Source organism: Mirounga leonina, unplaced genomic scaffold (genome assembly GCF_011800145.1).
Source record: "Mirounga leonina isolate KUSES-001 unplaced genomic scaffold, KU_Mleo_1.0 Mir_201, whole genome shotgun sequence".
NCBI lineage: Eukaryota > Metazoa > Chordata > Mammalia > Carnivora > Phocidae > Mirounga > Mirounga leonina.
In genome coordinates this window covers 5,169,444-5,186,469 of record NW_023270504.1, presented here as the reverse complement: position 1 = coordinate 5,186,469, position 17,026 = coordinate 5,169,444, and the positions used below count along the sequence as shown (strand labels likewise).

General features: G+C 40.5%; 1 protein-coding gene across 1 annotated transcript in view; it reads right to left on the bottom strand.

The window, feature by feature from the left end:
- The window catches only part of TMTC1 (transmembrane O-mannosyltransferase targeting cadherins 1), a 263,586-nt gene that overhangs the window by 224,580 nt on the left and 21,980 nt on the right, over window positions 1-17,026 (bottom strand). Inside the window, exons 2-4 of the mRNA XM_035027979.1 lie at window positions 15,310-15,487; window positions 6,099-6,172; window positions 2,938-3,114 (exon numbers count right to left, since the gene is read on the bottom strand). Of these exons, the coding sequence (XP_034883870.1) occupies window positions 2,938-3,114; window positions 6,099-6,172; window positions 15,310-15,487 (429 nt within the window). The remainder of the gene's footprint in view (window positions 1-2,937; window positions 3,115-6,098; window positions 6,173-15,309; window positions 15,488-17,026) is intronic.

The window sequence follows — 17,026 nt, the reverse complement described above, 5'->3', positions numbered from 1 at the left end:
GCAAAGCAAAGGGGATTCTCAGACGTTGTTGCAATCATTTCAAGAGCAATCCTTCAATATAGGACACAGTGAATGTGCATCTATCCGTGGTCCCAGCAACTCTACTTCTATGGTTATACCTGAGAGAAACCCACATGTATTTGCACATACACACACACAAAACCCACTGCAGCATAGTTGAAAATAGCAAAAAATGTACCAATAAACTAAATTCCAAATCCAGAAAAACAGATAAATTGTGATATTTAAATACTGTACAACAGTTAAACTGAATATATCCACAACGATGTACCTCAAAATCCCAATGTTAAATGAAAAGCTAGTGATACTATTGATATAAAGTTTGAAAATATGTTAAAAATATACTACTTGATATTCACTGGTAAATACATATTAAGTAATGGCATAAAAATAATCATAGAAATGAAAAGTGACGAATTCAGGACGGTGGTTACTCTCAGAGAAAGAGGTTAGGGACTGGGGTCAAGGAATGTTACTCTCTTCTCTGCATGTTGGAAATGATATACAAATTTTTAGAAAAGAAAGAAAAGTAAAAAGAAATTTAACTTTCGGGAGCTGATCTTTCACTGAAAATGTTTCTTCCTAATGGTGATGTCAAATCAAAGAAATCCCACTCCATTCCTGTGGCCCAATCTTAAAATTTGGGAATAAATTGTTCTTCGTGTAGAAGGGCTTCCAACATTCGTTTTTGTTACCATTTCTTTCCTGGTGCCTGAATCATATGATAAAAGACCTCAACAAAAACCTAATGCCAAGATGTTTATTCTAAATGAACAGATAAAGTGGGGTGGGAGGACAGCCCTAAGAGTTGGTGCAAAACTGTGTGTGTGTACATTATTCTAGGAAAGGGCACACAATTCCGTGAGATTTTCAAAAGGGTCACAACCCTCACGACACTCAGAACGTCTGAGCTGATCTCATGGTACAAATGTGAGCCCAGGCCTTGGGCAGCAGATGTCCTGGGAGGTCTCTAGGTCCCTGCTCTGTGTTCCGTCCACAGAGGCTGGGGTTACTCAGGGGGCAAGCCTGTGGCTCCGGAGTCACATAGACAGGGATCCAAATCCTGGCTCCCCCCGAAATTCGGTGACTCTGGAGAGGTCACTTTCTGTGATTCTGTTTTCTCCTCCATAAAATGAGGCTAACAGTTATTCTGAGCATTAAGTGACTTCATGCCTGCAAATGGCATGGCACAGTGCCTGGCATGTGGCCAGGACTCAAGAGATCTTAACCGTTATTGGCCAGCTCTCCCCGGCACATGCTCTCTGTCCCGACCGCTGTTCACAACTGTCATCAGTTACTTGTGTAATGACTTAGATAACGTCTGGCTCCCCCACTACTGTATATGCCCCTGGAGGGAAGAAATCTTCTCTCTTGTTCTTGGCCAGGCACAGAATGAGTATGTGTTAAATGGGTGGATAGAAGGATGAAGGAAAGAACGAATGTCTCCACTTATGCAGAGCTGCGGCTGGTGAGAGCCAAAAGCGACTAAAAAGCAAAGCAGGGACTATGAACTGTGCAACTTCGGGGCTACGTATCAGCAGTATGGTTCCTCCCATAGAACTTCCCGCGGTTTAGTATTTAGGAAGGCCAGGAACAGTTCTTAAAGAAATAAAAGAGACAATTATCCCCTTTGAAAAAAGCCTGGCTCAACAGCGACCAGATGAAGCAGAAAGGAGTATATAGTGGGCTGGAGAGTCCCGAGACCAGAGGACACATGACTTCATGGATGAGGTTAAAATCGCTCTGGAACTGGACCACAGGGGTCTGCAGTCAGTCGTCACATCCTTCTGCTGTCAGTGAGGCAAAGCAGAAAGGGCTTAGGACGCAGAGCTACAGAGGAGGCAAGAAGAAGTGGGAACAGGACGGGTTGCTAGGTCATCCTATAAAAAATAAGGCCGGCACCGCAATCCCTCCCATTGGTCAAGAGGATAGAGAGGCAAGGCATTCTTATAGAAGCCAAGGGGAGGTCCTCAGGCTCACAGCTTTCGTGGCATGAGCTTAGGTCAAAATGATAACCGAGCTCCTTCCTTTTACACGCCTCTGAGATTTACAGAGAGCCAATAGAGCACTAAAGTCTATTTAAATTATCTCTAAGCAGGCCCAGGCAGGAAGGTGATCAGAATGTAATGGCTCATCTCAGCTTGTTGCCACGCAGTAACGCTGCTCTTATCTTTATGTCAAGGAGTATAAAGAGGTAGGGAATGGGATAAAAAGGCAGGGTGTTTTTTAAAGCTAAAATTCTTCGTCGGATGAAGCAGAAGAACAAATCAACCACATTTTTTTAAAAGTTCAAAAGTAAGGGCCTTATAATTACCGAAAAATGGGGTCTGCATGGCCAATTGTTATGTGCTTAAACTCTTCAAGTGAAAATAGGCTACTAAGTAAACTTGACCTTTAATTTGGATATAACATGTATGGTTTAGAGTGGCCTTTTGTGGAATTCCAAACCAAGACTCCCAAATACTCTTAGGTAACAGCATCATCCCTAGAGCAAATAAGCAGACCCAACTTAGCAGTGCTTTTCGATGGGTAACGCTCATTTGAATGCAGGGATTCGAGGCAAGCTGTTAAGAAACAGTTACCCCCATCTGCAACCACTTCTCTTTGCGAATCAGGATTTCGCAAAACAATCCAGCAACATAAACTTAGCAATTAACATGGATACTTTCCAATTCCAAATTTGGGGCTCGCAAAATCTTTATAGTGCTCATTGATTTTTATAAAGTGTGAAGGGTTTGAAATACCTAACACATTTATCTTAACAAAACAAACCTTATTAATTTACGGTCTAAGACGAGGTTACGTTTAACAGAATGTTATACTTTTTTTTTTTTACTGAAAGTTTGAAAGCTATTGATTTAAGTAATTCTTCTCTGCACATACACTGCTTGATATCCAAACTTGAAAATGACTTACGATTTCTCTTGCTTGTGGGATAGGGAAAAGAGATCATAAACCAAGCACACTCCAAACACCGTGATGCCTGTCTCTTTCACCAGCATGGCGCAGGTCCCCAAAAACAAACTGAGCAGCAAGAAGAAGGGAGAAGTGGTGGGAGGGAAACATTCCCCAATATGATGCTGGTCCACACTCCTGGAAAACAAGATCAAGGCTCTTTTAACCTAAGAAGAAATGTGAGTCACTGAGAAATACTAACTTTTAAAAATTACATTTAACAATCGATTTCATTGTATTCTAAATAAGCAGGTGAACAAATATTTCTTCATGAATATTCATCACAGAATTATTTAAAATTGCAAAGATGAGAAAAAGTGAATGCCCAACAACACTGAACTTGGTACTTAAATTAAGGTACATATAAATTATGGTAAAATAGGACATATAACAAATGGACACTAAAAACCACTTAAAATGCTACCATAGAGATATAGTTAGTAGCATGGAAGGATGTTTAAGTGAATATATTTTAAGTGAATAATACAGATTACTAAGCTTATGCATGAACTCTGAAACCAGGTTCCCTGGGTTCCAATCACAGCTTTGCAGCTAACTGGGTATTATGGGGCAGGTTATTATACCTCTCTGTGCCTCAGTTCCCTCATGTATGAAATAGGATCACAGTGACTTACAGAATTAAATAAATGTAGGCAGAATTAAATAAATGACTTACTACATGCGAAGTGGTGATCATCATTATTGTTATTTTGGTGAAAGTGTTTCAATGCTTCTGTACATAAATCAGTCAGTGGATACAGATACGTATACCGAAATATAATCCTCATTTCCTCTGTGATGAAAATACAGATGTTTTGGCCTTTTTCTTTTTTGGGGTTAATTGGTATTTTGAAGTTTATTTTCCAAGGGGATGTATTAGGTAAATTTTTTTTCTCAGTATAATTTCCAGGAGGGATTTTCAAAAATCTTCCCGAGCTATAAAGCCTTTTTTCAACTTACAACATAGAATCAGCCCACACCCAAAAACATCACTATTCCTTCAGTAAGTGTCACACCCATCTGCCCCTACTCCTCTGAAGTAAAGGCCAATATTTCTGTAGTTAGTAGGACACCTTAGTTGTATTATGTCTTGGAACAATGACCTAAAATTATATGCCAAATTTGCAGTGGATATACATTTTTTTCTGAAGCTGGTCTACAAGTTTCAATTGCTAAGAGTGAGAATGGCATGCACAGTAGAAACTGTAACCCATGGCTCATTGTCACATAGAGATAGATGGACACAACGCTGGCCTCACCATGTTCCCGAATGTACCATCCACACAGAAAAAGCCCAAGAGAATAAGTTTAAACCAAAAGGGAACTGTTAATCTTGTTCTAATACCAGAGTTAAACAGCAAAGAACTACCTGGTGAATTTGGGCTTCCATTGTTCAGAGTTTTCACAATACCATTTCCAATGACTGGCAATGCAGTGTTGAGTCACAAAGCCAGGCCTAGGAGACTAGTACTGGACACGTACCCCCCACTTTTCACAAGTTGACGTTACTTTAATGAAAGACCTACATGAGTCCCTATTTTCCGTAACAGGAAGAAATCCGAAGAGGAGTTCTGCTTTTATGAAAGAAGGTGAAAAGCAAAAACAGTGTTTAGTGTTTTTTCTGTGGGAGTGTTACGGAAGCGGTGTGCCCCCCAGGCAGCAGAGCGACCCTGCCAGTCGGCTCCATCCCCAGGGCCACACTCAGCATCTCAGCACCCAGCCTCCAGAGCTTTGAACTGTGTGAGCAACCGTGCTTCATCTCCATTTAGTCTGTTCATCCACTAGCGAGATGTGTCCGAAGGTATCAGAAAAAGCCCAAGAGAAGTTGTTTTTGGGGTCTTGGAATGCCCCCAATTTTTCCATATCAATTAATGACCACTGTTTCTTCAACTTGAGGCCATTTTAGCTTACAAAAGGTGTTCACAGAAACGCTCTACTTTCAGATAGCGGGGGAAATCTGTACTAAGAAAAGGCTCCACTCGTTAAACCAAAATTCCCTAAGAATTTATTCCTTTCATTCTTGGTCATCCAAGGTCTAAACTGGTTTATAACAGGGTTTCTCAGTCTGAGGACTACCGGCATTTTGGGGAAAATGGTGCCTTGTTGTAAGGGTTGTCCTGCACATTGTAGGACCCTTGGCCTCTACTTACCAAATGCCAGTAGCACCTTTCCACTTAACAACAAGCAAAAGTGTCTCCAAACATTCCCAAATGTCCCGAGGGGAAGACCATAACTGCCCCATAGTGAGAACCACTTGTTTAGAATTGTATTGCTCAGAGTCACTGGGCTCTGAAAGATGGCAGGTCAATTAACTCATCCAAAGATCAACATTCACAAATCCCTAGCCAGGTATCCCTCCATGAAGTAGGGTGACATGATTCACTGGCCCCCTTTCTTCTGGGCCACCCCCTGAGCCATCTACCCCACTCCCATTCTCTTTTTAACCTGCCCCTTTCCCTATGTGGATATGTCACAACTCAAGTGAGAATCTGAGCACTTTGGGGAGTAAGGGCAATATAATGGGAAATTATTTTATTGCTTTTCAGCATCCCAAAGTAAGGAACTTATGTATTTTGATTAAAGAATGTATAAATTAGAAAACCACAGTTAAGAAATACTACCTCCGATTCAGCCTTTGTTATTTTAAGCTCTGAGCTACTTTAGTTAGGATAATAAAGAGGAAAAAAAATTAAGACCAAAATGAAAAAGGAGGCATTAAACAAATCATGGCCAAACAGAAGAGAGGACTTACACCCAATATATATTGGCTCGGAGCTTTCAAATTCCATTCTCAGTAAGAAATGACAAGTAAGAATAATCAAGAAGCCAGAGCTTCCCAACACTGGGAGAGCAGTTCCCTTTAAAAGGCGATGGCAAGGTTCAGAATGTGGATGGAAGAGAGAGCAGCCTTGCATTTGCTAAGGGGGGATTTTCTATGCTGGTCTCCACAAAGCTCTCTGGGCATTTTGCTGCCAAGAAGCCTCCCTCCTTTCTCAGATAGATGCTCAAAGTCTGCGCGTGCAGGACACACACATACACACACACACACACCACACCCCAGAAATTCCCCAGGGGAAAGCAGTATTGCAACCACAGAGAAGGGCATTCTTAGCCATACCTACCTATTGTAGGAGAGAAAGGCCAACAGAAAGAACAGGCATGCTAACACATCGGCTCTGCCAACAATTCCAGCCACCTAGAAAGTTTGAAAAAATAAAGACCTCAGAAAATGGCTTTCAGAAAATGGTTACAGAAATGCATTCGTTTTTAGATGAATGTAAAGTATGATAAAATGAGAAAACACATTGTTCTGCAAATCTGACATATGCCTAACCACCTCTGGTTATCATATATATAACAATAAGTTTATAGAAGGAGAAAAAGAGGAAGGAAGGGAAAATATTTTCATGCTTAATTTCATTTTTCACCATTCTTCTGGAGAAGGGCAATTCAGATCATCAAGGTTTATTCATTTACTGGTTTATTCAAAAATATTTTTTGAGCAATGACTGAGCACCAGACACTGCACCAGTCTTTGGTACCAGAGTGCTACTGGAGCAGAGGATATTTACAGAGGACTAGGAAAAAATAAGTTTAGGAAATGATAATCCTGGTAAAAATAGGAATGAGTATGAACTCATGATCACCATGTGAGCACATGTACATGCGTGCATGTGTGTGTGTGTGCGCGCGCTTCTTAGTTCTGTCCCTGAAAGAGCCTAACAGCAAGATAGCTCAGTAGCAAAGAGCCATCCTGGCACTGACCACCAACCATTCCTCCACTAAATAGAACGTGGGCTCCCTGGAGAAGTGGCCGGTTCCAGGGCTGAGGCTAAGGAGATCCCAGAGGAGCTTGGATCATCTTGTCATGTTAGAAGGTAAGAAAGTGTGCAAAAAGTGACAGGTACATGTTAAAAGGACACAGAAGCCAGTGACAAGGGGCTCCCACTGACCAAATATCAGGCCATTTGAACATCAAAATAAATAAGGACAATAATAAAACAAACCATTAAAAAAAAACAGACATCCATGAGTGCATCCTGATATTGATGGATGGATGAATGAATGCACATATAAGTACATATATAAATACAGTAAGCAAGTGAATGGGAAAAAACAGAAAGCTCTTCCTTACATTGAAAAGCCAGTTCATGAATGTGGAGGGAATAGTGTGGTTGGCAAATAGCCGTTTTGCATCCAAAAGATTGAAGATTAGAATGTGCGAGAGACATCACAAAATACCAGTGGATGCTAAATCTAGGGTGTAAAGGTTTAATAAAGCATGGAGTATTAATAGGGCTTCAACGCACTTCCTTCAAAGAATTTACTTGTTAAATAAAAAAGTAAAAAGAATAATTATACTATGGAGAAAATGCATTACACCTTAACTGGGGAATCAAACTTGACCTCACCAATAAAGGGCAAATAGATGTGGCATGTCTCTCTGCAGGTGATAACCTGAGAGGGACACAATATTGCTTTTGTCAAATTCCAGCCAGGGATACATAACCTGAATATAATCAGGAGAAGACATCGGACAAACCCAGGGTGAGGAACACTCTATCAAATATATAAATACATATATTTTATATTAATAAAGTATAAAATACAACAATTCTACATAATTTTATATCATTAATATTTTAATATCTCCTCCTTTATATTGTATCATGATTTACTAAATACATTACAATTCCTATAATCTAATGTATTATAATACTGCCTATATTAGTACATAATATATGTATATTATGCTCACATAATATACTACATGTGCATATATTATGTATTTCTATTTTATATACTGTATATTTTTACATATTTCAATATTCTGTATTTACATACAATAGAGTTATACTATTTATACTTATACATTATAAAAATTTAATATAAAATATAAATAAGGAAGTTTAGAAAACATAAATTCTATAAATCATGGGTTATAAGTTATACAACACATATGTATTATAAATAATAATCATTTGAAATAACATATTACACATCAGTTGCAATGTTATAATAAATAACATGTAAACAGTTTATAATATACATACTAAATATAAGTTTTAAATTATATTTAAAGCTGTGAATTATATTATAGAAAGACAATGAAGACTGGTAACTGTTCCAAACTTGAGACTAAAGAGAAATATGACTAATGGCCTTGGTTTTAGAGAATATACAACTAAATTATTCAGATGTAAAGAGGCATGAATTATGCAACCTACTCTCAAATGTTTCAGAATACGAATAATATTTTTATATATTAAGGGGAAAAGAGGAAGAATGAGAAAACAAATGTGGTAAAATGTTAAAAATTGGTGAATCTGGGCAATGAGTATATGGTCATTATATTTTTGAGGTTCAAAATTTTTTTTTTAACTTGTTACTTAAGAAAGGGACTGAAGTGGAGGGAGAGTGGGGAACAGACAGCTATTTGTAAATCTTTGTGTTAGTCCACTACTACTTAAAATGTGCGAGCATTTCTCTTGATTTTTTTGAAATTCAAGAAATAAAACTGTAAAGGAAAAAAATGGGGTATGGTTCAAAGAATGCTTCTCACGAAGGCCATGTATGCGCTGGATCTTAAAGATGAGTAAGAGCTCACAATGGGGGGCGCCGGGGTGGCTCAGTTGGTTGAGCGACTGCCTTCGGCTCAGGTCATGATCCTGGAGTCCCTGGATCGAGTCCCGCATCGGGCTTCCTGCTCGGCAGGGAGTCTGCTTCGTCCTCTGACCCTATCCCCTCTCAGGTGTTCTCTCTCTCTCATTCTCTCTCTCTCAAATAAATAAATAAAATCTTTAAAAAAAAAAAAAAAGAGTTCACAAGGGGAAGGAACAGGGTTGACATTTCAGGCACAGAAAACTGCATCACCCAAACCATCCAGGACCTGTAGTCCACTGTGTTAGAGAATCAATCATAATTAATAGCAGAAAATAGTGTTCTGGGAAATACACCTATAAATACTCTCATATAATGAGCACACTTTGCAGTTCTAAAGGAGGGGCAATGACACATGCATGTAGCTAGACCACCCAAGGTTTGAACACAGACTCCTTCTCTTGTGATTTGAGTGAGACTCAATTTTGTTATCTTTAATTTCTGGGATTTGGTTTTGTTATCTTTATTATTTTTTAAGATTTTATTTATTTATTTATTTGAGAGAGAGAGAGCACGAGCAGGGGAGAGGGGCAGAGGCAGAGGGATAAGCAGATTCCCCACTGAGCAGGGACCCGGAGGTGGGGCTCGATCCCAGGACCCTGAAATCACGACCTGAGCCAAAGGCAGATGCTTAACTGACTGAGCCACCCAGGTGCCCCCCATTTTGTTATCTTTAAAATGAGCATAACACCCCCACCACATGTTACTGTTGTGATTAATAAGATGATATATATGAAGTGCCCACTCAATGTGGGTGTCCTTTTTTCTTCCTTTTCCCTGCAGAGAAGGTGGGTGGGACTCAGTGCTGAGACAGGTTTTCTTGTGGGGCTTATAGAAATCATCTTTTTATATTAAGGCTTATATGTATGATATTTTAATTTAACTTTATTAGATAATCAAATATACTAGTTAAAAATATAAATAGGAGATAATTTAATTATATACTTGCATAGGGATTGACAGCAAGTCACATACTGAGCAAAATTCTAGTCCAGTCTACACCAAGAGAAACCTGGATATGGCTAAAGAATTTCACGAGCAGTAGAGTTAAAAGGTATTAGCTGATGTGGATGCCTGGACCACACACTGTTTATTGATCCATTAATCTATAAGGAGTGTGACTGCCAAATCAGGAAGACTGCCCGACTCAAGGGAGGTAGGCAATGACAATACGGTGTCACCTCAGTGTCAAGAACCAGCTCAGACTCACAGTCAGGAAAGCAACAATTGCACACGGATCGCTTGTGAGCCCAGATCTGCTCCGTCTGCACAACAGCGTCTCGGAGCATGGAGCTCAGCATCACCTGCAAGGCCCCCGAAAGGTGAAACAGAGAGTCCAGCTCGCTAGCAACATCTTAGGATAAGGCCACACGTCTGGGCCCAGAGGGACACTCATCATGGCACAACTGGTGTGGCCAACTCACACAACAGCAAGACTTGCAAGCTGATACTGGGTGTAGCAAGTTGGAAGGAGGCAGTCACAAGCTAGGCAAGCATAACTAATGTGCTAAAGGCGCCTGAAGCCTCTTTCTCAGATTGCAGCCAGTTTGTGCAGCCGGAAAGCCCGCTGGACGTGCCCTGATAGAAAGAATGTAGCATTCCTCGGAGCAGAAGCTCAGAGGGTGGGTTGAAATGTTAGTGCTGACACTGAGAGACTGAACACGTACTCGATGTCCCTGTTGAGCTGGGGTCTCTGGGGCAAGGGGGTTAGAGGTCTTAAAAACAAGGTGCTTGTCATCAACTACTGTATGTCTGGACCAACCATTCACTTTCACTGCAATTCAGTTAGTATCATCATGTTCAGTAACGGCATGATTTATTCCACTCAACAAACATTTCCCAAGGACCTCCTCTGTGCCGGATACTGTGCCAGATGGAGGAGTATGCCCTGCCGAGAGGCGTTTAACATCCGGGGGTTGGGGGGAAGGGGGTCAAAGGAGGGTATTAATACGATACAAGGGAGCCGCGTGTATCATAAAGAGGAGAAATAATTGCCATGAGAAGAATGGAGGGATTGACTTTGCAGAATCTGGAAGGCTTCATGGAAAGGCTGGTGTTATACACTAAAACCTAAAGGACAAGCAAGGAGGGCTCAGTAAGCTCAAGACAGGGGAATGTGAATCCGGGACCCGAGAAGGACCACAGAAGCATTCCAAGCAGAGGAAGGCGCAGTCTGAAAACACAGGAGGTGTTTCTGGAAGGGAAGGCATAAAGTGATGAGAGCATGGAGTAATAAGCAAATGAAAGGGGACAGGAGTGAGCAAATATGGGATGTTAAGTTGGAGCTCCCGGGGCTTGATTCTAAGACAACATAGGCTGAACTGTAGGATGCCGGGAAGTACAAAGGACTTAGCCAAAAATACATGCAGATGGATAGCATGCATTTCTGCCTCAAGCTGCAGGTTTTCCTCACCAAAAGGATGGTTTTTACCTGGGAACTGAATCCTGTAACACAAACTCAAAGGATGGTAAAAATGAGAAAACTTCACTGGGTAGCATTCAAACAATGTAACAATCAGATCTAAGTCCTAGCAAGCTTAACAGAATCACATGTGAAAAATACCAATTAATTTAATTTGCCCCCCAAACTTCTTATTTCTTAGCAGACCATTCATAGGATTTGCATAAAGTATACCATATGTACCAAGTTACTGATTGTTCCCTCTGCACGAATGAGTCCCATTAGTGTCAGACAGGGCCAGGAAACACACACTTCACATGCAACAGCTGAAAGCCAGGCTGACTGATTAGATCATGACCAATTCTCTCCTACGTGCTCTTGTCCCAGTTCTGGAAATGGTGACCTTAACCCTCAACTCCATGTGTCAGTATTTCCTGTTCTTGCTTTTGACTTGACAGAAGTGCCTTGCAACCAATAATGTTTCTATGATGATTGCTAAGTTTCCATTCCCACCGGGGAATTACAATGATTTTCCCCATTTTCCCAATTTCTCTGCTTATTTTTCTGATGATTCAGAAAATATACTGTCAGAAAACCCTTCGAAGAGTCACAAGGTCTTCAATGAGGAAAGGTCTGGGTCATTGTCATTGCCATACCTCCTGCACTTTAATACTTGTTGAAAGATTGAGTAAATCAATGAATTTGTTCCTCATACTTAAATTGGAGATAATTTTTTTATGACAACATATTGCTTTATCTTGTATGTATTTATGTGCATGTTCTTTGGCTTTTTTAGGAGCTTGTGAACAAATTATGGGTAGGGACCCCTCATCCACCCACATGCCCTCCCGGCACCTAGCAGTGCCTACACCAAGCAAGTATTCATTTACTATATGTTGATTACATAATTAAGGAAACAAATCCTTAATCATACCAACATGTTTAAGCAGAACCCTTCCCTCAAAAAATGTTAATTCTCCATCCTTCCTGGGATTACTTATGGTCCTGATTTTCTTCTTATTTAGCAAAGGGGAGATATATCCCTCTGACTCCCTCTCCAGCCACACTTATCATCTATTTTTCTTTTCTTTTTTAATAATTTATCACTAAGTCTTCTATAACACAATGGTTTTTTTCCCCTATCTCTCTGTCTTCTTCCTTAGAAACCTAAACTAATACCTGTAATTGAATGATGGTCTCCTATTTACTTCCTAGTATAGATTGTTACGTAAGTCAAATTTCTTCACCTCCTTCTTACACTTCTCTCATTCCTTGTGAATGCAAACAGTTTCTCTAAAATTTTTCCCTAAATGTCCAGCTCTCAGACTCCTTTGTCCCTATAATTATGATATCATGGATTTTTTTTTTTATAATTAGCTTGTTGAAACCTTTTCTTAAAGGTCACTTTGCTAACAGGATTTTTCCTTTTTCTTAGAATTCGACCAAACTCTACCAGCTCATGATCCCACTGTCCAAGGTTACCTGCTCTCCCTCTTTACAAGCATAGAATTAAGACTGTTATTGTCCTACTCCTTTATTCTTCCGTGGAAAAATTTTCCCCAAGACACTCTAAGCACATATTTTCCACTGTACTTTGACCCAGCATCATATATTCTATATGGCTAGGAGTAGTAGTCCTTGATTATTTCTCTTCAGGTGACATCAAAAAAGAATATTAAAAACTTAGGTATCTCTCTCATCTTTTAAAATACTTGAAAGAATCTAACTTAATAAAGCCATAATATTACTGTTTTAAATGTACCAAATGGAATCTGAAATGTGCCACCGCGATTTGAAGCTTGTTATTTTCCATTTACACAAACGTGAACAGGCTCTTCTTTAAATGACAGACATTTCACACCCATTCCCCTTGAACTCTTATTTCTATTTTATTTCCCCCTGAGCATTGTTTCTTAACGTATTGTGTAGTCATGCTTAAAAATATTCTACTTATCATCTTCTCTCTCTGTAATAAAAATACATATATAAAGTTACCTCACTAAGTTACCCCACCTAGTATTAATACACAATTGCTCAATACATCATAAATTAGAAAAAATGATAAATAGCTCTCAGATATAAAAATACACTTCTTAATAACAGGTTTAGCAAGTTTTTCTTTTTTCTTTTTAAAGATTTATTTGAGAGAGAGAGTATGAGCGGGAGAGGCAGAGGAAGAGAGAGAATCTCAAGCAGATTCCCCACCAAGCACAGAGCCCGATGAGGGGCTCGATCCCATGACCCTGAGACCATGACCGGAGCTGAAATCAAGAGCTGGACACTTCACCAACTGAGCCACCCAGACGCCCCACGTTTCTTTTCAGTAAGTGCAATTATTGACGGAATATTACTTTAGGTTAGAATAAGAAAGCATACCGTATCAGTTCCATCCTAGCTTTCATCTTTACAGAAATGTTCACATAAATAAGTGAAACAGAAGTAGCTATGTTATAGCAGTGACTTAATTCTTTGAACACTAAGGTCATCTGCAAAATCATAGTGATCCATCATATTACATAATGTTTAATGATCTACCAGCCCGACAACTCAATCAGATCCTCCTTTAATTTGGTTGGAAGCAAATAATTTCAGCATACCCATCATGAGAGTTACCTATCATTAGAGTCATTCGCTTTCATGGTTTCTCAGCACTATAGCAAAAATGGCTTCACCGAGACTTTCCAAAGGACTATTACTTATAGTCTTCCACTTAGAGGGACCTTTTCAGTCTAAAATACTCAAAAAAGGCCTGGGAAATTGACCTTAATATAATTTTTTTATAGAATGATTTTTTTTCTTTGTCACTCACTCCAAATATATTCGTTTCAAAACCTTGGGCTTACAGATGTAGAATACTGTTTGTAGAAAAGGTCCATCATGTAGCCTAACTGGCAAAACCAGTCCTCATTACAAAATCAATTGGCCAAATCAGGCTTCTTGTCCCGGCCCAAATGAACATATTATGATACATCCCCATGACAACCATCTCACTTCTGAATTCAGAAGATTAACACAGATCACCATACCCCACTTCTAATGCCACACTCCATTCTTCACAGAAATACGTGTAAGACAAAGAGCAATATGAAGCCCCACTCCAGGTCTGTGATGCCTCAATTGAAGGAGGCTTTGCTGACACCAATATATTAAATTGTTTCTTTTCTTTTTTTTTTTTAAAGATTTTATTTATTTATTCATGACAGACAGAGAGAGAGAGAGAGGCAGAGGGAGAAGCAGGCTCCCGAGGAGCAGGGAGCCCGATGCGGGACTCGATCCCAAGACCCTGAGATCATGACCTGAGCCGAAGGCAGACGCTTAACCATCTGAGCCACCCAGGTGCCCTATTAAATTGTTTCTTAAAACAGTACCTCAGAGATGTGGACACCTGGGGCATAGTAAAATTCTGATGTAGGTGAGACATCCCTTTTTATTTTTCAATGAGACGACAACTGGAAGGGGAGGAGGGAGAGGAGAACCAACTTGACACCCTGACCCTGTGTGTGTTCTCAGAGAAACTATAGGCAAGTGTCCAGAAGCAAGCTGAGGCTCTGGAAATGATTCTTTTAAAGCTGTGGGGCCCACGGACCCCTTGGAAAGTCTTCGTCTGCCCCTAGCAATACGGACAAAATAAACCAACTGTGGTTACTAAGCCGTGAAACAGGGTAACTTGATAAATGCCTTCTCAGTGCATGATTAAGTCCATATTTCAAAGAGGACCACAAATCTGAACTACCTATACTTTTTAAATAAATTTTGCATCACCCACCAAATAACTACACTTCACATGAAATAACCTGGAAACCTAATTCTAAGTCCCTATTGTAAGTCTGTCTTTCTACCCTGAAGTATGTCAGTCTAACTTTTTAGCCCTCCCCTCGCACTCACCGTTCGGCACCATAAATATTATAAACATAAAGCAGAGAGAGAAAAGGTAAAATACAAATGTAGAGCAGGAACAATGCCTCAGCACAATAAGTACCTCAAAATGCCCTGTGCTGTTTAAAACACATTAGAACTTAAATTTTCTTCAAATAAAGAATTGTGGCCGTTTATTACGACACGTAATAATAACAGTGGTTATTTGGAAAAGCAGTTAAATCGTGGAGGCCATGTGAACATTCAAAAAGACAAGTTGTCAAGCAGAATGATTTATATATAACGATTAACACTTCAGTGAAGCTCTGAATTCACGTGGTTTTGAAAGAGGGGGGGAGATCTGTTTAGCTTTTTTTCCTTAGTTCCTTGTTTCACGGAGGTCCAATGATACTCACCGCCTCTGTGTGAATAGGATGCACAGCAAAAAGCAACGCTGTAGCAAAAGCAAGTCCCCGGTTCCTGAAGACAGCTTTGTCACAGGTGTACATCAGGACAAGAGTCACAAGACAGTGTAAAATCACATTCACCGCATGAAAGTAGAATGGGTTCATGCCAGTCAAAAATATGTTCAGCCTGTACAAAAAAGACAGAAACAGAAGCCGAATCAGCTACAAACAGAACAGAAGCACAAGGAGAGAGGAGGGGATCGATCATTTCAAAAGATAAGCTATTCAATCAATTATTTTTATTTTATTTTTTAAAAAATATTTTATTTATTTATTTGACAGAGAGAGACACAGCGAGAGAGGGAACACAAGCAGGGGGAGTGGGAGAGGGAGAAGCAGGCTTCCCGCTGAGCAGGGAGCCCAACGCGGGGCTCGATCCCAGGACCCTGGGATCATAACCTGAGCCGAAAGGCAGACGCTTAACGACTGAGCCACCCAGGTGCCCCTCAATCAATTATTTTTAAATGACTCCCAACATCAGGTTACTCTAGATGGGTGAGTATCGTTTGTCCCCATCTCAGGATTTTCCTATCTGTAGAAACCATGGCAAATGCAATACAATTTTATTTCAGAGAACTCTGTGGCCTCACTGAGAAGGCAGGCAGATAGGTGCTGAACCTGTTTTCCCTTCAGCCCGTGGCTCATGTGAACGACCCCATGATACTCTTGCTTTCATTGCCAGCTCTTCCCAGGAGCTGAGCATTTAAAGGCTAGTCCACAGCGCTGTGGGTCAGAGCTGCAACCACTGGAGAGGAGAAAAAAGCCACAAGACTGAGACTGTGGTCACAATTGGGACAAACCAAGCATGAACGTGTTCTCTCACCCACAGTGCCCACCAGGAACCAAATTTCCAGATTATGCACCTGGAATGATCGTTAATTACCACCCCACAAGGGATCTTCGGGTCATCTGAAGAGGCTATTACCAGCTGCATCTGAAATTAAAAGGATGAGCAAAAGCACATCATTTCAGAATCTGTATTAAATGTTTTCTTTTTCTTTTTTTTAAGATTTTATTTATTTATTTGAGAGGGAGAATGAGAGAGAGAGAGAGAGAGAGAGCATGAGAAGGGGGAGGGTCAGAGGGAGAAGCAGACCCCCCGCCGAGCAGGGAGCCCGATGTGGGACTCGATCCCGGGACTCCAGGATCATGACCTGAGCCGAAGGCAGTTGCCCAACCAACTGAGCCACCCAGGCGCCCCTGTATTAAATGTTTTCTAACATAAATTCCCACAGACCTCAAAATCTGAATTCTAAGATTATGATGAAGAAACTAAAGAGAATCACAGAAAGAAGGGAAATTTATGGGGTACCAGGGTGACTCAGTCGGTTAAAGCGTCCAACTCCTCGTTTCAGCTCAGGTCATGATCTCAGGATCGTGGAGTCTGCTTAAGATTCTCTCTCTCCCTAGGGGTGCCTGGGTGGCTCAGTTGGTTAAGCGACTGCCTTCGGCTCAGGTCATGATCCTGGAGTCCCGGGATCGAGTCCCGCATCAGGCTCCCTGCTCGGCAGGGAGTCTGCTTCTCCCTCTGACCCTCCCCACTCTCATGTGCTCTCTCTCATTCTCTCTCTCTCAAATAAATAAATAAAATCTTTAAAAAAAAAAAAAGATTCTCTCTCTCCCTCTCCCTCTGCACCCCCCACTCCATTCGCATGCTCTCTCTCTC